This window comes from Anolis carolinensis, unplaced genomic scaffold (genome assembly GCF_035594765.1).
Source record: "Anolis carolinensis isolate JA03-04 unplaced genomic scaffold, rAnoCar3.1.pri scaffold_11, whole genome shotgun sequence".
Classification (NCBI taxonomy): Eukaryota; Metazoa; Chordata; class Lepidosauria; order Squamata; family Dactyloidae; genus Anolis; species Anolis carolinensis.
The window spans coordinates 19,989,351-20,010,521 of record NW_026943822.1 but is presented as its reverse complement, the minus strand read 5'-3'; the positions used below and the strand labels follow the sequence as shown (position 1 = coordinate 20,010,521).

At 37.4% G+C, this 21,171-nt stretch overlaps 1 protein-coding gene across 2 annotated transcripts in view; it reads left to right on the top strand.

Annotated features, from left to right (window-relative positions):
- nptn (neuroplastin) overlaps window positions 1–21,171 on the top strand; it is a 34,951-nt gene that overhangs the window by 7,305 nt on the left and 6,475 nt on the right. For both annotated transcript variants that reach the window (XM_062963503.1, XM_003227710.4), the window contains exons 2-6: window positions 3,478–3,825; window positions 10,646–10,823; window positions 12,320–12,414; window positions 15,093–15,226; window positions 15,920–16,193. In XM_062963503.1, coding sequence (XP_062819573.1) covers window positions 3,478–3,825; window positions 10,646–10,823; window positions 12,320–12,414; window positions 15,093–15,226; window positions 15,920–16,193 — 1,029 coding nt within the window. The remainder of the gene's footprint in view (window positions 1–3,477; window positions 3,826–10,645; window positions 10,824–12,319; window positions 12,415–15,092; window positions 15,227–15,919; window positions 16,194–21,171) is intronic.

The window sequence follows — 21,171 nt, the reverse complement described above, 5'->3', positions numbered from 1 at the left end:
GTTATATGATGGTAGTGCTTTTAATTCAAAATAAATTATCTTCTGTCATTCCACATTGATTTGAATGTCGACCCTTTACTGTTTGTTTAAGCAACAGTCTCTTCTAGGAACCTTTTCAGGGTTTTCTGATACCTTTCAAAAAGTTTCACATTACAGGGAAATGCAGTAAAATAGTACACATGGCCTGTACAAAGTAATAAATGATAATCCTGCTCACTGGTGCACATGTGACTGTTTCTGAATCAGATAACTCAGTTGAAATATCATGTCAAAAAGCCATGATGGTGTGACATGTTGTCAGACTATGGTTTGTTATAAATATGAAAACGAATAAGTTGTAGTTTATTGTTGGGTAACAAACCAGAAGTAATGATCATTATTTTTTAAATTTTTGTTCTTTGATGTGATGCTTGAATTCCTAAATTTATTGCATACATGGAAGTTCAAATAACTTGCACTACCATTTAAGTAGCTATATGAAATGTGGATTAAATATTCCAAATCAATAACAAGGAATTTGTGCTTTACTCTCTGGTTAGTGCAAGCCATAGCTTAATGTAGTATCTTAATTGAGCCATTATAATGGGCTCTCTCTGTGAAGTATGCAGAAATCTAGGCAAATTTTCAAGAAAGGTAACATATGTACAAAAAGTGAGTATGACAGATATGATGATGAGTAAGAGCTATATTTGTAAAGAGAAGGCTCAGTGGACTATAACTGGTTTATAAATACATTTTAGGTTAACAGCACAAATTAAGAAAGGGAATTGCTTGGTCTCAGAAGTTGGTAAGAGTAGGAAACAGTAAGGGTTGCAAGACAAGGAAAGACTTTAAGATGAACATCTAAGAAGACTTTAATGCAAAAAAAGGAGATAAAATTGAAGATTCCAGGATCCTGTTGTTGAACAGCAACAGCAGTTTTAGGGAAAAATATCAGATCTAAACCAGAATCTTACAGAAATACAGACTGATAAATGCATGATGAAACAGGTTGGACTTGCTTATATTTCTCCTTCACCTCAATGAATGCTTAAAATGAGTTGGCAGCTTTCTTTTATTGGCCTTTAATCTGGGTGGCAAATATATTTTCCTTCATCATCTGGAAAATGAAGAATTTTTATTCCATTGTTCTAATGTTCTCTTATATGTGAGAAGCAGGTCATCTTTGTATTCTACTTCTCATGCAACTTCATTTTTTTCTTTCTGGTCAGTACTGGTTTTATCCATTACTTGGGCATATTGTGCTGTTGCCAACAAGAGCCTTAGGCTGTTGTACTCATCTCATGCTACATTGCTGTCATGAGACAGACTGGAAATTTCAATCTGCTTTTACATAATAAGAGAACATACCAGTTTCTGGTTTAATGAATCACTGATAAAAGGCTTCCTTTGGACTTAAAACAGTTGGGAGGGGGTAGCAGACTTGTGTCTTTTCTTGCTCCTGTAATAGAATTGGGAAATTTTAGAAATTTCCCCCCAAAAATACTGTGCGAAGGAAAGGCTCAAAGATAACCTGGAGCTACAGGTGGCTTATGGGTCATGCTCTTTTACTAGGATAACCAAAGCGGTTGTCATCCCCAAGCAAGAGTGTGATGGATCAAGGCTCAGTTGAGATTTACTTGAACCTTTTACATGTTGTCAAAGTTCCTGGTATTTTATATACTGTCTTGACAACTAACAGAATTCAAGTAGAAACTAGTTCTGGTTCGGAGAGACCAGAGCATTTGGATAGAATGCTAATTATAGATCGAAATGGGCATATTTAAACTGTCAGTGGTTTAGTCTTCATTAGCATTAAAACTGTGCTTTGGACAGGGTTAGTCATAAAAATGTGGCCTTTCTTTTTGTGTAGACATACAATGAAGACTCCTTCCTAAAAATAGGATTTCTAAGAACTGTATTTTCCAAAGATCTGTTTTTGGTCTGTTGTGATTAGACAAAAAACTAACCCAAAACAAGTTAGCTATTCATTACAACACAGATTTCTGGAAAAGTGTATCTCATAAGGTGCACACACCACCTGCAGTGGTCAAATAGTGATAAAATGTGATTTGAGCAGAACCCACGTAAAATGTTTCAGGTCCTTGCTAGCTAATGAGGAGTACATAGAGCAAAAGGAATCTAATTGCTTTTATATTAAGGTTATGCATATTTTAGCAGCTTCCTCTGACTGACTAAGAATGGCTCAGCATGATAATATATCCACACAGTATTATGTTTCCCCAGCATTAAAGTTATCTAGAAAAACTCTTAGTAAGATGATACTTTTAGGTCACATTATTAATTTAGCATGAAACTTGCTGGATGGAATTTGTGAACTAAAATGATGATTTGAATACAGAGCTTTATATGTTTTTTTGGAATCTCTTTGGGACTGCTTTTATGACTCTATGTAAAACTTTAATTAGAGCCCTAAACAAATGGTTCTATGTTCTGCACCTTGTGTAAGTGCTGAAATTTTAAAAGGATGGTGTGGTGGTTTGAGAGCTTTATTTTTATTGATTTATGACATGTTATCATTAAATACTAGTTTGTGATGCATTTAAAAGAAAAATAGTGAAGGGCTTTTCCCATATATGGATAAAAAGGACCAAGAATAGGTCATAATGGTTGGAACTTATTAATTGGTTGGGAGGATGGTAGACATGGGGTTATGACAAATCTTAGTTTATATTGTCACCTGTCTAAATGAACCAGAGCATGAAATATAGTTTTAGGTTGGTTTTATGTTCCCCATTTCGCAGATAAGGCTATGCTGTGTACCAACCAATTGTAAACAGATTATAAAATGCAAGTACTACAGAGAGCCCAGAATTACTAGTGTGTGTATGTGCGTGGAAAATATTACAACGTGGGGACTTTAATGTTTAAACAGTTTCTGTAGAACAATGACTGTTTATTTAATATATGTACTGGGAAGACTGTGCCTTTGAAATTCTTGCAGTTGGTTGCTGCAGGAAATTTGGATCACAATATATCTCTGGATGCTTTACAGAGATAGCAGAGCATAGATCCATCATAGCAGAGCATAGATCCATCTAATTTGCATCCAAAAGTTGTAATGAAGGAAACATGTACTTGTGTTTAACACAAGCATTCTGCTTGAAATGTGATTTGCACCCAACTCCTTTGTCCATGCCTCCACTCAGGTGTTTTAAGATGTAAACAAAATGTTCATGTGCATTTTCCAGTTAGTCTCTCCAAACCACCTTCCTATGGCAGACTCTGTAAAACTGTTAAAGCTAATGGCCTGTATCCCACAACTTCAGCTTTTTGCAAGGCTGCTATCTAAACTGAAGCTCTTTGCAAGCTATAAACACTTGTCTTTTCTCTTTTAAGTCATGCAATAGCTGCTGTCTTAGATGGGCATGTCTCTTTTTTCATTTTGGTTTTTTTCCTGTAATTCATTTGCTTTCTTTATAAGATCTGTTCTTTTCTGCTGGTCTGTCACTGCATTTCTGCTGCCCCTCCCTCTAGCTGGGTTTGTCAAGTCGCCCATGTCAGAAACTAAACTCACGGGGGACGCCTTTGAGCTGTACTGTGACGTGGTTGGGAACCCCACTCCAGAGATCCAGTGGTGGTATGCTGAAGTCAACCGGGCTGAATCTTTCAAACAGCTATGGGATGGTGCTCGAAAGCGCCGTGTCAGCATTAACACTGCCTACGGGGTGAATGGCGTGAGCGTGCTGAGAATTACTCGCCTTACCTTGGAAGACTCTGGGACTTACGAGTGCAGGGCAAGCAACGATCCCAGAAGGAATGACTTGAGGCAAAATCCTGCCATAACGTGGATACGAGCCCAGGCTACCATAAGCGTCCTTCAGAGTGAGTTCAGTACCCTACAGTAGTAGTACTGTAGTACCTAGAGGGAGTCAAGTGACCCTTACCCTTCACCTGTGACCCTTAGTATCACATACCCATTGTCTTTGTCATGTTTTTTTTGGTTTTGGACCTCAGATGATTCCTCTAGTTGTGGTGCCTGACTGTGTTTGCCACCTTCTTACTGTGTCTCCTCCTTCCTAGGATCAAAGGACTGGGGAGTATCGGTGGAATTGACTTGTAGTTCCTCTGTGAAAACAAGCCCAGTATTGGATTGTTTGTTCCCTCCCTTTTATTTTTATAGTAGGCTCCTGCTATCCTAATGCTGGTTTCTCCATGAGTGCCTTCTCAATTTTGTGTTATTCCCTGATCTAACCATTTCTAACCATTCTTTATTTTCTTTTGTTGGGATCTCGTGGAATGCCTTCCTTATTCACATCGTTTTGAGTTCATAGACTTCTGTATAAAACCTTTCTGTTAGGTTTTGTTACATGTGAAAGTTTGGATTTTCCCATTTTAGGCAGACATTTGCTTGCAGATATGCTTAACAATCTCAAGAACTGATTTCCTGATTGTAGTTGAACCTTAGCTTTCTCTAAAAATGAAGACACAGAAAGGATAGCCAGAAGTCTCCTTATTATAGCATCTTGGGTCTTAGCAGGTTGCACAAACTCATAATTTTATTTCACATATTATTTATTTACTATATTTATACCCCAACCTTCTCATTCCGAAGGTGACTCAGAGTCACTTACAAGTAGGCAACAATTTGATTCCGCACAAACATACATAAACATAAAAACATATATATTAAAACCAAAAAGTTAAAACAAGTCAACATTAAAACATTTAAACAAGTCAATTATAAAACTATGCAATCCAAAATCATAGTCCGAAGCTATTCCAGTCATCATTACACTATTCCGTAATTACTTATGGCACTGTTCAAAAACTTGGTCCCACATCCACATTTTTTTTTCCAGAAGGTTAGGAGGGAGGGAACTGATCTGATTTCACTGGGGAGGAAATTCCACAGCTGAGGGGCCACCATTGAGAAGGTCCTGTCTCTCTTCGTCCCCACCAACTGCTCCTGTGGTGGGACCGAAAACAGGGCCTCTCGAAAAGATCCTAACCTCTGAGGTGATTCAGAGAGGGAAATACGTTCAGACAGGTAAGCTAGGCTTAATCCACATGGTAAATCTGTATGGCTTTCTTACAGGTAACATGAAAGATGGATTCTTAATTACTCAATTGTACAGCTAGTAGGAACTGAACTGCCTTCTAATATAAAGTAGCTCTACAACTTCAAACATAAACATATTCCACTATAGCATTCAGTATCCATTGAGTGTTCACCTCCTAGAACAAACTATATATCTTGGCATAAGCATGTTGGATTTTTACTTCAAAATCAGAATGATTCAATACAATTGTTGGACATCTTTCAAATTACTGTACGGCCCTTTCCAAATCCATAATTTTATTAATGTATATGCTTCTTATGTAGTTGTCACAAGTAAAATCCTACTTAAGATATTCTCTGTAGAGACGACATGCGTGAGGTCAAACTCCCAAATATGTGAAACTGAACTTCTTCATGCTTTTATATGTTAAGCATGAAGTGGTTCTCATACTTTTTGTTCTACTTTGGCCCCCACAAAATAGAGCAAGATGTATTGGAGTCCCTAAACTAGTTAAAAGTAAATACTCTGGTAGGAATAAATGAAGAAAGCATTAGGTCAGGATTATTGATTAATGGAAGAAAAAAGAAAGGGATTGTAGTAAGAATCCCAGTAGAAGAGACAGCTGTGAGGCAGACAGAACTAAATTGTTACTGCTAAAATAAATTCGGATAAATGCAGAAATTTAGCTATAGTAAAATGCATGTGGGCTAAGATGAAGATATTAAATCCCAATGTTAAATGATGTTTTTGCCCTTCTAGATGTCTCTAGAATTATAGCTGAAGACCTTCTTTTGTTTTAAATGACCATTGACAGTCAATCCTGACTTGGAAATGAGTATTTTAGAAATGCTGGACTGGAACCAAGACACCAATTTGCCAAGCCAGCATATAGGTACAAAGGTGAGTCGAGATTTAGAGGAAGCTACTGAATGTTCTTCATGTGTGTAATATCAGAAATGGCCATTTTTACCACACCATTGTCAGAATTCAGGCTATTTGAGACCAGTTGATTCCTATAGCTTATAATTCTTAGGAAGTATATAGTTTCCTGCCCTTCTCAAATATTAGCATATGCTCTTTACTACAAGGGTTGCTAAAGAGCAGAACCAATAATGGAATGATATTTAGTCTGCTGTATACCTTGAGTTGTAACTGGAGGTTTTTCACATTGCCATTCCAAAGTTATCACATGCATCTACTGACATTTTTATTTCAAAGGACATGCATCTGCTACATTTCTTCAGCATAGCTCCCCCTAAACAGCTCACAATAAAGTTTTCAGATTTAATCGTACACGTCTCACATAATCACAACCAAAAGTTAAGAACCAACAAATATGCCAGGTAGAATTAGCCTGTCAGATAGACAAATTAAGCATCCACTTAAATAAAACTGAGGAGACAAGTGTTGTAAAAAGGCAAATGAAAGCCTAATCTCCCAAGGAAAGGTCATTCCAGAATTTAAGTTCTTTTATGAAGAAAGCCCTCTTATGTTCCCGTCAAATAATTCTTGCATAGAGATGCAACTTGCAAATGGGCCTCTTTAGTTGGCCGCAAAGGATAGGATCATATGTGGATTCTGGTTTCTATTGCCTGCTCATTTCAGTCTCTGTAATGTACTATCTGCAAGCATGTTGAATATTGTGGATTGGCAGGAGGGCAAATAGATGCCTCTTAGAGCAAATCAACTCTGAATTCTCCTTAGAAGCCAAGATGACTAAATTTTGATTTACTTTGATTGTATAATTAGAAGACACGACTCACTAGAAAAGGCAATAATGCTTAGAAAAGTAGAAAGCAGGATGGAAAGAAGACTGTATTCCAGATGGATGGACTCAAGGAAGCCAGTCAGCAGGCTCTGAGCAGAGCTTTTAACAACTGGGTGACTTGGAAATCTTCATAAGTTGAAGTCAACTTGACGTTAGACAACAATAACAAGAAAGTATGACATGTTTACTAAAAGGTTAAAGCACGTTTACAGTTAGAGCAAAATATTGTCTCATTTTTTGTCTTAATATATGAATGTTTTACAAAATAAAGTGTCTAAAATTACAACACCAATTGGTTTTGTTCAGTATTGCAGTTGTTGTGGAGGAAAGTATCATTTGTCATATAGTATAGTGTATCAATTTGTGTTTATTTCTTTTGAACAGCTTTGTATGGGAAAGAAATGTAAACATGAAAAATATAACCTGAGTGTGCTTGTGCGATACATTGGAACACTACTTAAGGCTATAGTATCATCCATATGATGTTGAAATGAGGTCTGAGACTGAGGTTTTTTGTCCAGATATTGTTCCTCTTGGCTTACCATACTGCCTTTCTTATTCCTCCTGAGTTTCTACTGTCTTAAAGAAAGCCCTTTGAGAAACTGGGTCACAATAAAAAGTGGTGGTCTGCATTACTGACAAATCCACCAGTGCATATTGTGCTTAATACATGCAGTGTCGTGGCATTTCCATGCTTGTCAAAGACAAATCTATGGATCCTTGAAATCCTGGAGTTGTTTAATATGACCTTTCATTTTCCATTTGCTGCCTTACAAGGTCTTGCATACTTTCACTCCATTGCATGCCTTCTGCCTTGAGTCTCCCTGCACTAGAAAACAGACACTAGGAATGTAATCCCTACATTTGCATCAGCCCTTTTTAGGCAAACCTACTGATGGTGTATTGCTTTGCAAATTCAGTTGTTACTTATTTATCAAGTCTCTTTCATCTAAGATACTTACCTAATTTACTTTAGTTATTTATATACCTGTACATATGAAAGAGTCTTAAGAAGTGGAATATATGAATTTGTAACATTTTGGTGGCAGTGACACTGTAAAAAAAGGATTGAGGGGAAATATAGTATTTCCTGTCTTCCATTCATGGTGAGATTTCACAGTAATCAGGCTGGATTGGAAAAAAAAAACCTTAACCTTAAGGTGCTCATGACCAATATAGAAACTAATATAATTCTAAATAGGACCTTTCCAGGACTTAATGAAGAACTGCAACTGATCATTCGGGGTTTATTGCACTGCTAGTTTCTTAATCTGGGATAAAACTTAACTTTAAACGGAGAATACTACTTCCAGGACACCATGAGTATGTAATTACTCTCCTTACTGATTTTGTTGTGCTTATGGTTAGCAGTTCATACACTATAACAAGACATGCATAAGTGTCTACATATGTTCTATTCTCTGTTGCAGTATCCAGCAGGAATGCCTTACCAAGATGTTTTCCCCCAAAATGATAGTATGTGTGTTACCATTCATGTGCTGCTTTTAAAAAGCATTTATATTGATTGAAACACTTTTGATCAGAAGTAAATTACAATCTGTCGTTGAATTTGCTTTGCTACTTTTAATGTTCATAGTATTTGTCAATGCTATGGGTTTATGTGTTATATCAGATGAGTCACTTTAATGTGAAGAAATTATTTGCCATAAAGTTTTTAAAATAACAGGATTCAAATCTATTTGCTGTGTGTGTTAAAGATAACCCTTTCATGAACATAGGGGCACGTTGCTTTACAGGAAAGAATTTCAATTGATTAGAGTGTAAACTGAATCTGTAGAAAAGGCAAAAAAAAAATTCCTAAAAATCTTAAGTTGATACACTAATGCTTAATTGGGTTTGTTCCTGAAGAAGTGGGAATGTGTGTGGGTTTCTGTGTAAGGCAAGTTTTCAAAAATCAAGAAACAGTAGCCAGAAAGAAGAATGAAGTTACTGAAAATCAACGCAAGATAAAGAATGGATATTAAAGCGGTAGAATTTCTCACTGCAAGGATCAAATGCAAATAACCATCAGAACAGTTTTCTTTCCTTAAGTCTATATCTCTAGCTGAGAATGGTTTTGCATAAATGTGATACAACTTCAGATTTTATTCATTTTTTTTAAATGGAAGTATTATAAAACCCTCCAGCATAGACTTTTTTCCTCTGGCAGTACAGAATATTCCAAAACTGGGTAAATATGAAACATAACACAAGTATTAAAAAGAGAGATTGGTTTATTGTGCATAATTTTCTGCTCTGTTCTGTACAGTGAAATGCTCTTGCTTCCTGTCTTCAATGATTATGCATTAATGTACTCACAAAGTTTCCCTTCATTAATGCTTTGTGCCTCATATGGAAACTTCAGTCAACAATGGAGAGCTTTGCTGACCTTATGAGTTAAATCCTAACTTCTTTACTTCTTCTATATCTTTTATATCTGTGTGTTTCTCAGATCACAATTTACACTGAAAAATTGATACGGATGGTTAAGCTCCTCTTCTACATGGGCTGAACCTTTCATCAATTGCAGCTACTTAAGTTTAATAAGAGATAGGCAAACAAACATTGTAGTGTCTGGTTATTAGATTTCCTGATGTCAAATCAGTCTACAAAAAGCTATCTACAGTTATTGATGGCAAGTGGAGTAAACCATTGAATCAGTAGCATTTACATAATCATTGACTTATCAATTTCTTTTTGATTCAGTGGGTCTAGTCATCTTGGTACTAGCAGTTGTTTCTAGACCCAGAAAGCTGGAGAAATAGATTTGTTACATATTCTTGATATTGAAGTGGTTTCTGCTTATTCCAAAATTGTATCTTTAGATACTGTGTACCCACACTCAAATATTCTCACTTTCCACATCAGTTCTACTGGTGTCTCCCAAATCACTTACTTTTTTTTAAAGCTTCCATATCTCTGCTGAAATAGGTTTTTTAGATTACCTTGTATAAGGCACTGAAGATCAAAGTATTTAATGGCATGGTTTTCTTTTTATTGCTTGCTTGCTTGCTCACTTAGAAAATTGGATTTAGTAATTCATTTTGGAAAAATGCAGTGTATTTTCAGAGTGTTGTATGTTTTCCGGGCTGTATGGCCATACAGCCTGGAAAACATACAACAACCCTGTGATCCCGGCCATGAAAGCCTTCGACATCATATTTTCAGATTGTTATAATGTATTGTACTTTATTTTCTTCTGATTTGTTTCTCTTGCAGAAAGAGCTTCAGGTCTAGACAAGGGTAGATTGTATGAAGTAAACTGTAGTTTAAGCCCTATGATTATTATGGGCAACTCTGTGTCTATATATATTTTAAAATACCTGTTAGAAAAGTATTCATTCTGTGGAGGTAATGTTATGGGGCCTTTTAAACTTAGATAGCTCATGTTTCAGCATATTTTAATTTGGCTCTGGACCTAGAAGGGAGGGCTGTGTATCTGTATGTATACAGAAAGTTAAAATTGGGACTGGGTTTAAAATGTTTAATATGGTGGTTTTATCTGATGATGCTTGCATAGGTCCTTTAATGTGCTTCATCTGCTGATAAAATTCAAAAAATGTTATCAGTTTTAATCTTGACTGTGGTCATGTTAAAGAGTAAGAATCCCAAAATACGCACTTCATTATGATTTTATCTCTTTCTTTCTCTTTCTCTTTCTTCCCTTCACATAGGGGAACTGGTCCTTGTTGCCTTTCGCTGCTGGTCAGCCATTGACTGTATGATTTGATGTCTCTTCAGCTAGTGAAGCCGTGTTCCATGTGTAGTTCTCTTTCCTTTCCCAGTTCCTCTTCCCTTTAGCTTTGATGTGTCAACAGCATCTGTGCCTGTAGTGTCTCAACAACTCTTTCTTTTAATGTGCCCTCTTTTCTAGAGCCCAGGATCAATGCCAGTAATGAGGTGACCATTAATATCGCTGTTCCATCTTCACAACCCATCATACTACAGTGCAACCTCACTGCAAGTACCACCTCTGTCCTTTCCAGCTACTGGGCGAAAAATGGTGAAAAAATTTCAGACGCTGGGACGTCTGCAAACAACATAGCACACAGGTACATTCTTTAAGAGTCATTTTACTACTAGCTCAGGGTTCCGTAAAGCTGAAACTAAAATACGAGAAACACAGCGTGTCTATATAGTGGAATTATCGAGTAGAGATTTTTTTTTAAGCTAGAATATTTTCATCTTGCCTAGCTATCTTTGCATCCTTCATGTTCTCTATCAATGTGGTATATTTCCTTTTTATAGTCCAAAACTGGCAGGAATATAGGCTTGAATACTGGCAATGTAGTGATAGGGATAAATTATGATTGTCCAGATTCCCTGACTTTCTGGATCTGTTTCAAGTTCTAGGTGTGTGGGATAGGAGGTGATGGTACAACACTTGGGCTGTCTTCCATTCCTACCTGAGAGCCTAGGGAAACAATGTACTTCAGTAGATGGTACTGTGGAGATCACTTTTGTCACAAGGGATTTTTCAGAGTTGAATCTTAATAATAAATCAGTTGATGCCGGCTCTGTTTTTTGTTGTCGTGTGATCCAGGAACTACAGCAAAGGCGTTCAGCTGGTGCCTTAGTGCTATGATAACCCAGATGGCACTTGTTAATTATTTACATACAGGTTTGAGGATAATTTTCCAGTGCTGTATGAATTGCCCATTGCATGAAGAATAGGGATATACCTGTAGGTTAATTTTACTCTGGCTGACATAACAGAAAATGTGGGGTTTTTTTTAATTTAACCTGGTTAAGGTGTTATTCTTTTCTTGCCGAAATACCGGGACTTTTGTGGCTCTTCATGGTAGGCTATGGTAAACTACATTGAGTCTGATAAGTAGGAAGACCTGATTTTTTTTAAAAAAATCATTAAATTGCAATTGGTATGGCTTTTGTTGCTGTCTGGGACACATAGAATCATCAAAAGCTTGCTCATATATTCCTGTACATTGTTACAATGGGGTATATGGAAGGATGCTGGCAATTAACTAGCAAGTAAGCCCTTTTAGTGATTGGATGGCTTGAACATTTGCATGTATCATTCCTTGTTTTTCTCAGTTTTGGAGATGTTAGAATGTATAAAAGGAATGGAATTTTGTGAAAATGGGCATTACTGAAACATCGAGCAGTACTCTCCTTTTCAACTGTTTCTTTTCGATTCCACATAGAACCATTTAGATCTTGCAAGAGTTGTAATCTGGCAAAGTCTTAAAGAGTTCCACCATAATAGGATTGTTAATTGTGTTTTGCATGAGCAGGACCGTCTCAGATACAAGGTTGCACTTTCTGGAAAGCACATAATTTGCTCTTAGTAGTCTCTGCATTACTGGTGGGAACTATATCTCTAGATCTAGTCATAGCCTCTTTCAGTGCCTACTGCATGCAACATGTAGACTTCCTTTGACCCAATGCTGGTTTAGATACATAAGGAGACCTATAAAATTTAAGAAGACTGGATGGACCAAATTTTCTCTGTCTTGGCAAATATGGTTGGATTGCCATCTTGTCTTTGTCCTGTCGGCTGTACTGATCCATGATCTTTCCTTTGCAGTATTTTGAAGCCCAGAATAGATGATTCCGGGGAGTATTCGTGTGTGTTCATACTCAATGGCTCCCAGTCAGTAAATGCCACTATTGAAGTGAAAGGTACTACTCTTTTTTTTCCCTCACTTTAATAGCTTTGATCTCAATCATTGTTTTGTTATAGCGCACCCTTGGGATGCATTTGTTGAGTTTTGGGCACATAACAGTATTCTTACTTCACAAGCGGTCATCTTCTCACACCAATTACAACAGTGCTATAGTTCCACAGCATGAGTTGTGGCATTGCTCCAACGTGATTCTTAGCTCTTCCTAATTTCCACAGTGACGGGAAAAATGGTACAGTACTCTGCTAAAGCCATGGCTCTCAGATTTGACTATTACTTCCTAAGTTACACAAACATACAACAATCTGTGGTTCTGAGTTGCAGTATATCAGTGGTTCAAGTGGCACATTTACAGCTAAACCATGGATGAGAAGCCTATAACCTCTATACCACAGTAGGGTGACCAGGCTCTTTTTAATTCCTCCATTAAAGGGCGCAAGAAGTACTTATTGTAAAACAGTTTTTCGTGTTTTGCAACTGAATTTTACTAACAGTGAAACTGATGCCAAGGATCAGGAAGTAGGAATATTCTTCAGACCTACTGATAAACTACCCCTAAACAAAATAATCATGAATTGCAAAATATAAGAAAGGGATGAAGACTGCCATAGGCCAGTGTCTTTTAATGGTAGTCTTATCTAAAGCATGATGATTGTATGAAGTCATCTTGAACCAGATGTCTATCAGTTTTGCATGAAAGGTTTGGAGCTGTAGTGTGTACCATCTGGCTTTGCTCATTCATCTTTCTCAGAAGCTTAAAGGAAAGCTAAATCCAATGTTAGAAGGAACTGCTTCTTTCTCTGCTTATCAGACCTTTGTCTTATCTCCGGCTTTGGAGGAGAAATGTGTAAGAAATCCTTAAGCTAGATCGTATTAGGGGGGGTGGGGTGGGGGAAGTCTTAGATTGTGGCTTGATCTCAGTACAGCTTAACAATTGGGTACAGGCTTGGTAGCAAAAGTAAGTTAAATTCACCAAAGTAACACTTTTCTCCAGGAAACTGCAGAATGTTCTTACTTAATTTGGACACTGCCTTGAAATGGCCATGTAGAGTAAATGCTAAATTCACCATCTGTGCTTTTTTAAAATCACAGGCAGCAGAAAGCCTAGCTGACCATCAACACAATATCTGGAACCGAAGTCTGTGCACTCCTTATTTCATTGGAAGCATTTCAGTTAACTGAATGGTAGTACAACCAAACCAAATAGACCTGAACTTTTAAAGATCATGAGCAGGTCTTTAATTTCTGAATCACTTTAGAAAACTGTCATTGAAAAGAAAGCTTATTGAGTCCATTCAAAATACTTGCTCAATCAATTATCAGGCAAGCAATTTCTCATCCCATGAAGAGTAGCAGATAAGGATGTAAAACTGGCATGTTACTGGACACAATATACATTTGTATCATGGAGAAAAATATTTCTCTCAATTGGTATCTTTAAATTGAGAGAAATATTTTTTAAAGATTGACTTAAAATAAGATTAACTTATTTTAAAGATTAACTTAAATTCTCATTTTCCACAGTAACTACTAAGTCATTTTGTGGAGACCTAATTTCAGAAAATTTGGGATGTTCTTATCCAGGCTGGTTATAAGAAAATGGAAAACTGTAGCAAAAAAAAAAAAAGATGAAGTGACCCTAGAGGATCTGCGGCTTCTAAGTTTGGTTGCAAATCATAATGACTTGATGCAGCAAGTGTATAATGTCCAGTTGTGATCTTTCCTGTGCCTGCATTGCTGAATTATGGTGTGTTTTTAGTGAACACGATTTCCACGGTTCCACCATAGTAAATTTCTATGATGTTTCCATATTCCCTTGTGCCTATTGGTGAGCAAGCCAGCCTGTGGATAACTTCCGGTGCCTGTGGTCTGTCAAGGGCTCAGATTGGACTTTGACTGGATTAACAGCTCAGGGCCCAGCAGTCGCTTAGCAGGACACGTGTGACATAATTAGCTGCCTAGAAAGCGAATGGGTTTTAAAGGTGGTAACTGAAGCATACCAAGCCATCTGCTAAGTGAAGGTTCATCTCAGGCAGTTCATTGATCTCATGTAATCTTTCAAGTAGCAGCACTTGGAAGTTGCACAAATGGACAAGTGAATGGCATTGGCACGGCTTGGACACAATAGGATGTTCAAGAGAAATGGAATGTTCTTGTGTACAGGAACTCTTATTCTCATCTAGATATAGCTTCTGAACAAGGTCCCTTAATACATTGCAGAGGAGGTAAAAATAAAGGAATCAAAGTTTTAAAAGAGCTGTGTGAATGCCATTCTATTAAGGGAAAACATACACTTGGAAACACATAAGAAGCATCATAGTGAGCCAAAATCATACAATATTGTCAATTATTGACTGGAAGAAGCAGTTTGTTACGGTTTTCAGCATAATTTTTCCCACTCTCCCCACCTAAGCACTGAAACATGTCTTTTAAACCCATCTTTTAAAATTAGTGGAAATCTGCTTTAACTTTCGATGAATACATAAACTTTTATGTGATTAAATGTAATATGACACTTCTGCTGGTTTGTAATAAATATTTGTAACAAATGTAAAGCCCTTTGCATTAGTCTAATGGGAGCCTTGAATTTGTGTTTATCTCTGGAACTTCTTCAGAGGAAATGGGGTACATTTTTCAGCACCTCATCATCTTTTCCTTTGCATGTCTTTTTGTTAGCTGCTCCTGATATTATTGGGCACAAACGAAGTGAGAACAAGAATGAAGGGCAAGAGGCACTGATGTATTGCAAATCTGCTGGTTACCCACACCCTGAATGGATGTGGTATAAGAAAATCAATGATGTTTCTGTGGTGAGTATAAAATGGAACACCACTAGGTAAGCTTGACATTTCTATTAGGAAAATAAATACATGAAGTTGGTGAAATTTGGAGTGTTTTCTACTATTATTTATTCCCAGAGGAAGCCAGCCTAAATTCCCAAGTAGATATCATACCTTGGATTAGCCTGTTGTTCATAAAATAGGCGATTATTTCCATATCATGTGACCTGTGATAGCTCATGATGAAGACGAGCCTCTTGTATATGTAGAGATTTGTTTGTTACTTGGCTGTGTATGATTTTTTTCACAAGTACAGTTTTCTCTATCTTCTTGCATCTGATGTTATCTCCTTGACTACCACACCATCCGTGTGTGACTAATTGAGATGTAAATTGGCAAGGGTTCTCCATTCAAAGGTAGGGAAATGTCGGTAAACATGGCGGCCTGAATTCTACTTGTCGTCTCAGTCTGATCCATTGAATGAAAATAGTTTGCGTAAGTGTTGGCTCACCATCCAGCAATCAATTCATTGGGGTCTTCTGTTGTTGAGACAATTCAAAGAATTCAGGATTCTTACCGTAATAAGACTGCCATGGTTCCCCTTCCCATTTCCATGCTGTAAAAGAATACCAAGCCCAATTAAAATAATGTATGTTCATTGATTAGTAACTCTTGCTTCAAGTTCTTGTATTCACCATTGCTCTTCTGCTTCCTTCTTATCAGGCGATTGACAACAGTTCTGGTCGCTTCTTTATCAACAATAAGGACAACTATACTGAACTGATCATTATAAACCTCCAAATCAATGAGGATCCTGGCCAGTACGAATGCAACGCAACCAACTCAGCCGGCAATGCGACAGAAATTACTATCTTGCGTGTTCGCAGCCACTTGGCTCCTTTGTGGCCCTTCCTGGGGATTCTGGCAGAGATAATTATTCTTGTTGTTATCATTGTGGTTTACGAGAAGAGGAAGCGGCCTGACGAGGTGCCTGACGGTAAGTCTTGTCTTAAACTACTGTTTTTCCTGGGAAAGCCAACCCCATCCTTTTACTTCGAGAGTGCCATCTTTCGGAGTTGCTAAAGTTTATACATCAGCAGCTCAAACGTCTGTGTCTCAACAGCCTGTGTGATAGATTCGTCTGTCTCAGTGAGGTATGAGAAGCTTTAGTTCAGCTTCATAAAATGTGGCTTCAGAACAAGGAATCTGTTGGCTATCTGTGTATGTTACATATAACAGAGGTACTACTGAAACCTGTGGTCTTGACCCTAGTCCACTGGGGTTGTTCAAAGAACAAAAAGGGAACTGATTTCTTTTTGTATAGCATTATTGTCGTTTCTCTTACGAAACGGTGCTAAGAAGGAAAACATAGCTTTAAGGGTAACCATTGAAAAGCTCTTCTCAAAGGTAGCTGCCTCTGTTAGCTAGGCTTGTTTTGATGCTTTGCTAATCTTCCTTCACCAGCCCAGTCCAGTATTTACAATACATGCAGGAAAGTCTTTCCATTTAATAACCAGAAATACTTGCCAGACTGCTGCTTGCATAAGTAACACAAGGGCTGTTTTACCTAACTGTACCTACAACTTGAGAAAGTTTGAGTAGTGAGAAAGTTTGCACTTCCACTTTAAAAGAATCTTGATTTATATAAAAAAAAAAACCTCCTAAAATTAATGCTGTCCTTGAGTAACAACACATCAAAAGTCTTAGAATATAAACCTAATATCTTCTTCCATTTATGGCAAGGGAGATATGCTCCGGGAGCAAACCAGATTGTTGGCAGATTCTTCCCTGCATAATTTGACTTGATGGGTTTTGTATGCAATATTGTGGTTGCCTCATTGCCTCACAAGAAGTGAATGTTATTGTTTCTTGTTGGCATATAATACCTATGAATGGTTGGATGTCTGTGTGTATACAAGGGCCAGTACTGCCTATAAAAGGTAGTCCAGCGTTATCTATATATCACCAAGCAAAAAGTAGATCTATGTAGTCCTGGCAACAACCAGTACCAGAGTTAAAATTTCTTAATGGATTCCGTCCTATAGTTCTGTCTTTGCATAGCTGACTTGGCAAAAGTGTTCATTTGGGATGAACATGTCTGCTCAAAAGGAAACTTCTTGGGTAAGTTTGTGCAAGAAGGGAATCAGCAATTTTTATCCAACAATTGAAGTTGTTCCCCTTTCTCCTGCTCATAAATATGTGACCAGTTTGGTACTGGAAGACTGACATGAAATACTCGAGATTAAATGCTCCGTGAAATATTCCTAAAATATACAAGTATCTGTTCAAATACACCACATGTACACTGTTGTTTTTCTTTCTTCTGCTCTGCTTCAAAGCCATAGTAATGTTGGGCATGTGAGTGTCAATATATGTAGAGTTAGCACCGCAGGATGGCTCCAGAATAGCTCTGGGAAGATTGCTTGCTTGTATGTATGTATGTTTGCATACTAATATGGAAAAAACATTTTTTGCAAGTTCTTTCCAATCCGCCTAAGACTATGAATTAGGAAAAGGTTGTGTTTTCTATTGCTACTTCCTCTGCAGATGGCTTCTCAGTAGGGGAAGGGCTTGATGAATGTTAAGCTCTTCACCACTTCTAATAAGACCAAACAGGCCTACAGCCAGATGGGTTGGCTGCAGCTTTCTGTTCAGCATGGAAAGAGTTGTGCATGGCCTTATTCAGAAGACTCTGGTTACCAGTTGATTGGATTATAAGCATTTGTCAATGCTGTGCTTTGCTCATTATAATGCACTCTTGGAAAGATGCATGTTCTAGGACTTAAATGTGTAGAAATCCCCTTTTTGTGGGTTATCAGTTTTGAGAACCCAGGAATGTAAGTAAAGACGATAGTTCCTGATACTATCCTAATATTCTAGGTCAAGTAGCTCACCACTTAAGACTTTTCTGCAAGTTTGCAATATTCTTTCAACTATGAAGATTAATGCTACTTTCTAAACTTCATAGAAGTTGTAAAGCTTCAATGTTGCATGTCCTGAAGACATCCCAGTTTCAGTCAGAATGCTTTCCTGCAAAAATTAGCTTTCATATTGGATGCCTGTTAGGACTTGACTGCTTTCTGTTTTGTGTTGGTTTTCTGGCCATGTATGTTTAATGCTCAGCTGTTGGTTTGGGGGTAACCATCCCAATTCAAAACTTCACAGGGAATATACAAAGGGATTGGAGAAGAAATAAACTTTACTTAATTAGAATTAACAATTCTAAAGATGGTTAAAGTAAACAGAAAGGACAATGGCAAATGAGACTCTGCATAATTATCCTTACTATATATGTAAGGATCATCTAATGAAGTTGGTACATGCCTAAAAGAAAACATGAGCTGTTCATTGCACTCCCAAATAGCAATTATGTACATCAGTTAATTCAATGCTGCGTTAGAATGAGACACTTGCATCTTCATCTGCTGTTGAAGCTGATTTCAAGTGAAGATGTGAATGGTTAATTGCCGCAGGCAATTACATTGGATTAATAACAAGTATGCAATTGTAATTGGATATGGATCAAGCCTAATCGTGCCACTTCCAGTCCAACCTTCTTGTGGTTTCATCCATTGAAACGTGTGATGGTATGAATAGTGTTTGACACTTTTCCTTCCTCAGGTGATGCCCATGTGTCCTCATTTTTAAGGTTGATTTTGTCATAACTTTGTACTACATGAAGGTGTATCACATTTGCAGAAATCTATGAGAGGCGGTGCTTCTGTGTTCTTTTCTCCCTGAATGTTTAGTGGGAAGCAGACGATGGGGAATTGTTTTCTGATAAATGTAGTAAAGCAACAAAATACAGTAGGAAGACTATGACTATTTTCTCACCTCAGATATCCTTACGTGTGAATATAGGTTTGTGCATAGAGATATGCAGTAGGATATGCCCCGAGGGGTTCTTCCTTGAGTGTTTCTTGTAATGAGCTCTTCCACAACCATATCCCACAAGGTGTCAAAATATATTACTAATTGCATTTCACCTTCAGGATCTCAAAAATCACTTTAAAGGTAGAAGACAGAAGCTAGGAAGTCCTTGGAAATATAAACTGAGACTAATAGACACTATCTTAACATTAACTATATAATATATACTGTATTGCAAAGCAAAATTTTAGCAATATGTAGTCTCCTTTCTAGTGTTTCAGTTCCTGGTGTTGACCTGTCAGATACTTAGCAGTACCATCTCATTATTCGTTTGAAGAACTGAATCATTTGGACAATGCAGTGATTATTCTGTTTTGACCTTTTCTTCCATGCAAAATTAATTTTCCATAGTTATTTCAGTGAATTACATTGGAATCTACCATTTTTATGGACTTGGATGTCCAGTTGCTGACTGAGAAAGGGATTCAGACTTAACCAAAGATGTCCGCATAAACCCATTTGAGATGAAAGGACCATTTTATGGATCAAGGGGAGCATCCTCCTTCCTCCAAATATAACTCCCCCTGACAGAAGAGGGCCAAAATGCTTTATTTACAGAAATATATATATATGAGAGCAATATATACTTGACTCTGCTATAGCCAGGGTCACGTTCACACTGCACAATCATAACACTAATGATTCCACTTTAATGGATTCTTGCGATTTGCAGTTTTAGGGGAAAGTGTTTAGAATTCTTAGCTAGAGAGTTCTAGTGCTTACCAAACAGCAAACACCAGGATTCCATAGGATATTGCCATGGCTGTTAAATGTGTAATTAAAGTGCTATAACTGTGTGATGTGAAAGGGTTCCCAGTCCAACTTTTTACTTATCTTCCCTGTAAACAAAGGGCTAATAAGACAGAATTGGAATATTGAAGAATATTCAAAAGGCAATTCCTCATACATATTTGGTAGACTGATAATTTTTAGTGAGCGTCACATTTCCCATGTGAACCAAACCAATATCAGCAGAAATGTTTTCCTTTTTAGTTAATAGACAAGTGGAGTTACTAGCTCTTCCCAAATACGACATGACCTGTCACTTATGTGTCTTCAGTGCAGGTGATGCGAGAGTGTAATTATTCTTCATCTTGGCACTTTGATGGCCCAGATATGCCTAATATTGTGTGTGTTTGCTGTGATATGTAAGAAAAGGACACATTATGGCAACCAATCAGCACACATGTAACAGGGAAATATCCATACACCATGATGCTTGTACCTACTGTGAGGATGGCAACCTAGTCTAAATGAGTGAAGTATGGGGACATCCACTATATTTTTGAGTTCTTTCATTGAAGTAAATGGACACTGTGCTTGTTATAAATACAGCTCTCTATGGTAACATTTTGGGTATCATTCTGTGACTTCAGCAAGCTGTACTGACGGTGCATCATGAGGCTTACTGTTGGAGTAAGGGGAAGGTTTGGGAAAGAAACTTCCTACAATTATGAAACACAGCTAAGCTGTCTAGTGTCTAAACATTTGTGCTGTTAACTGTAAATTGAGCATGCCAAGATTGCAGCCTGCTATGCCTCAAAGTTTGCACTGTAAAAGGCAATATCCTTTCAATTTGACTGCTTTCTAATTGAGATATTCCCAATAAGTGTATATAGACACACACACAGAGAGTAAACCCTCAATATGACCATATGACAAATCAACCTCTCATAATGACCAACTTCCAATATAGCCAGAGTGGGGAACCGTTTGGATCACAAATCCTATTTGCCATGATGTTTCTGATTTCTGGGAGTTGAAATACAGAATGTTTTTTATGTTTCCCACTTCTGCTTGTGTCACTGCAAAACATAACTCTTATAGATATTATTGAAAGATATGGAACTGAAAATAAAAGAGTGTCATCTTTCAAGGGCTGCTGGTGATTGACAGTAGTGTGCAATTGCATTGTCTCAGTGTCGTTTTTAATACTTCAATTCAGGTATTAGGATCATTACCTTAGAACTGAGCTGGTTCTTTTCTAACCTATCTAAATATGCGATAATGTGATTACATCGAGCTGTAGGATAGGCCACAAAGAT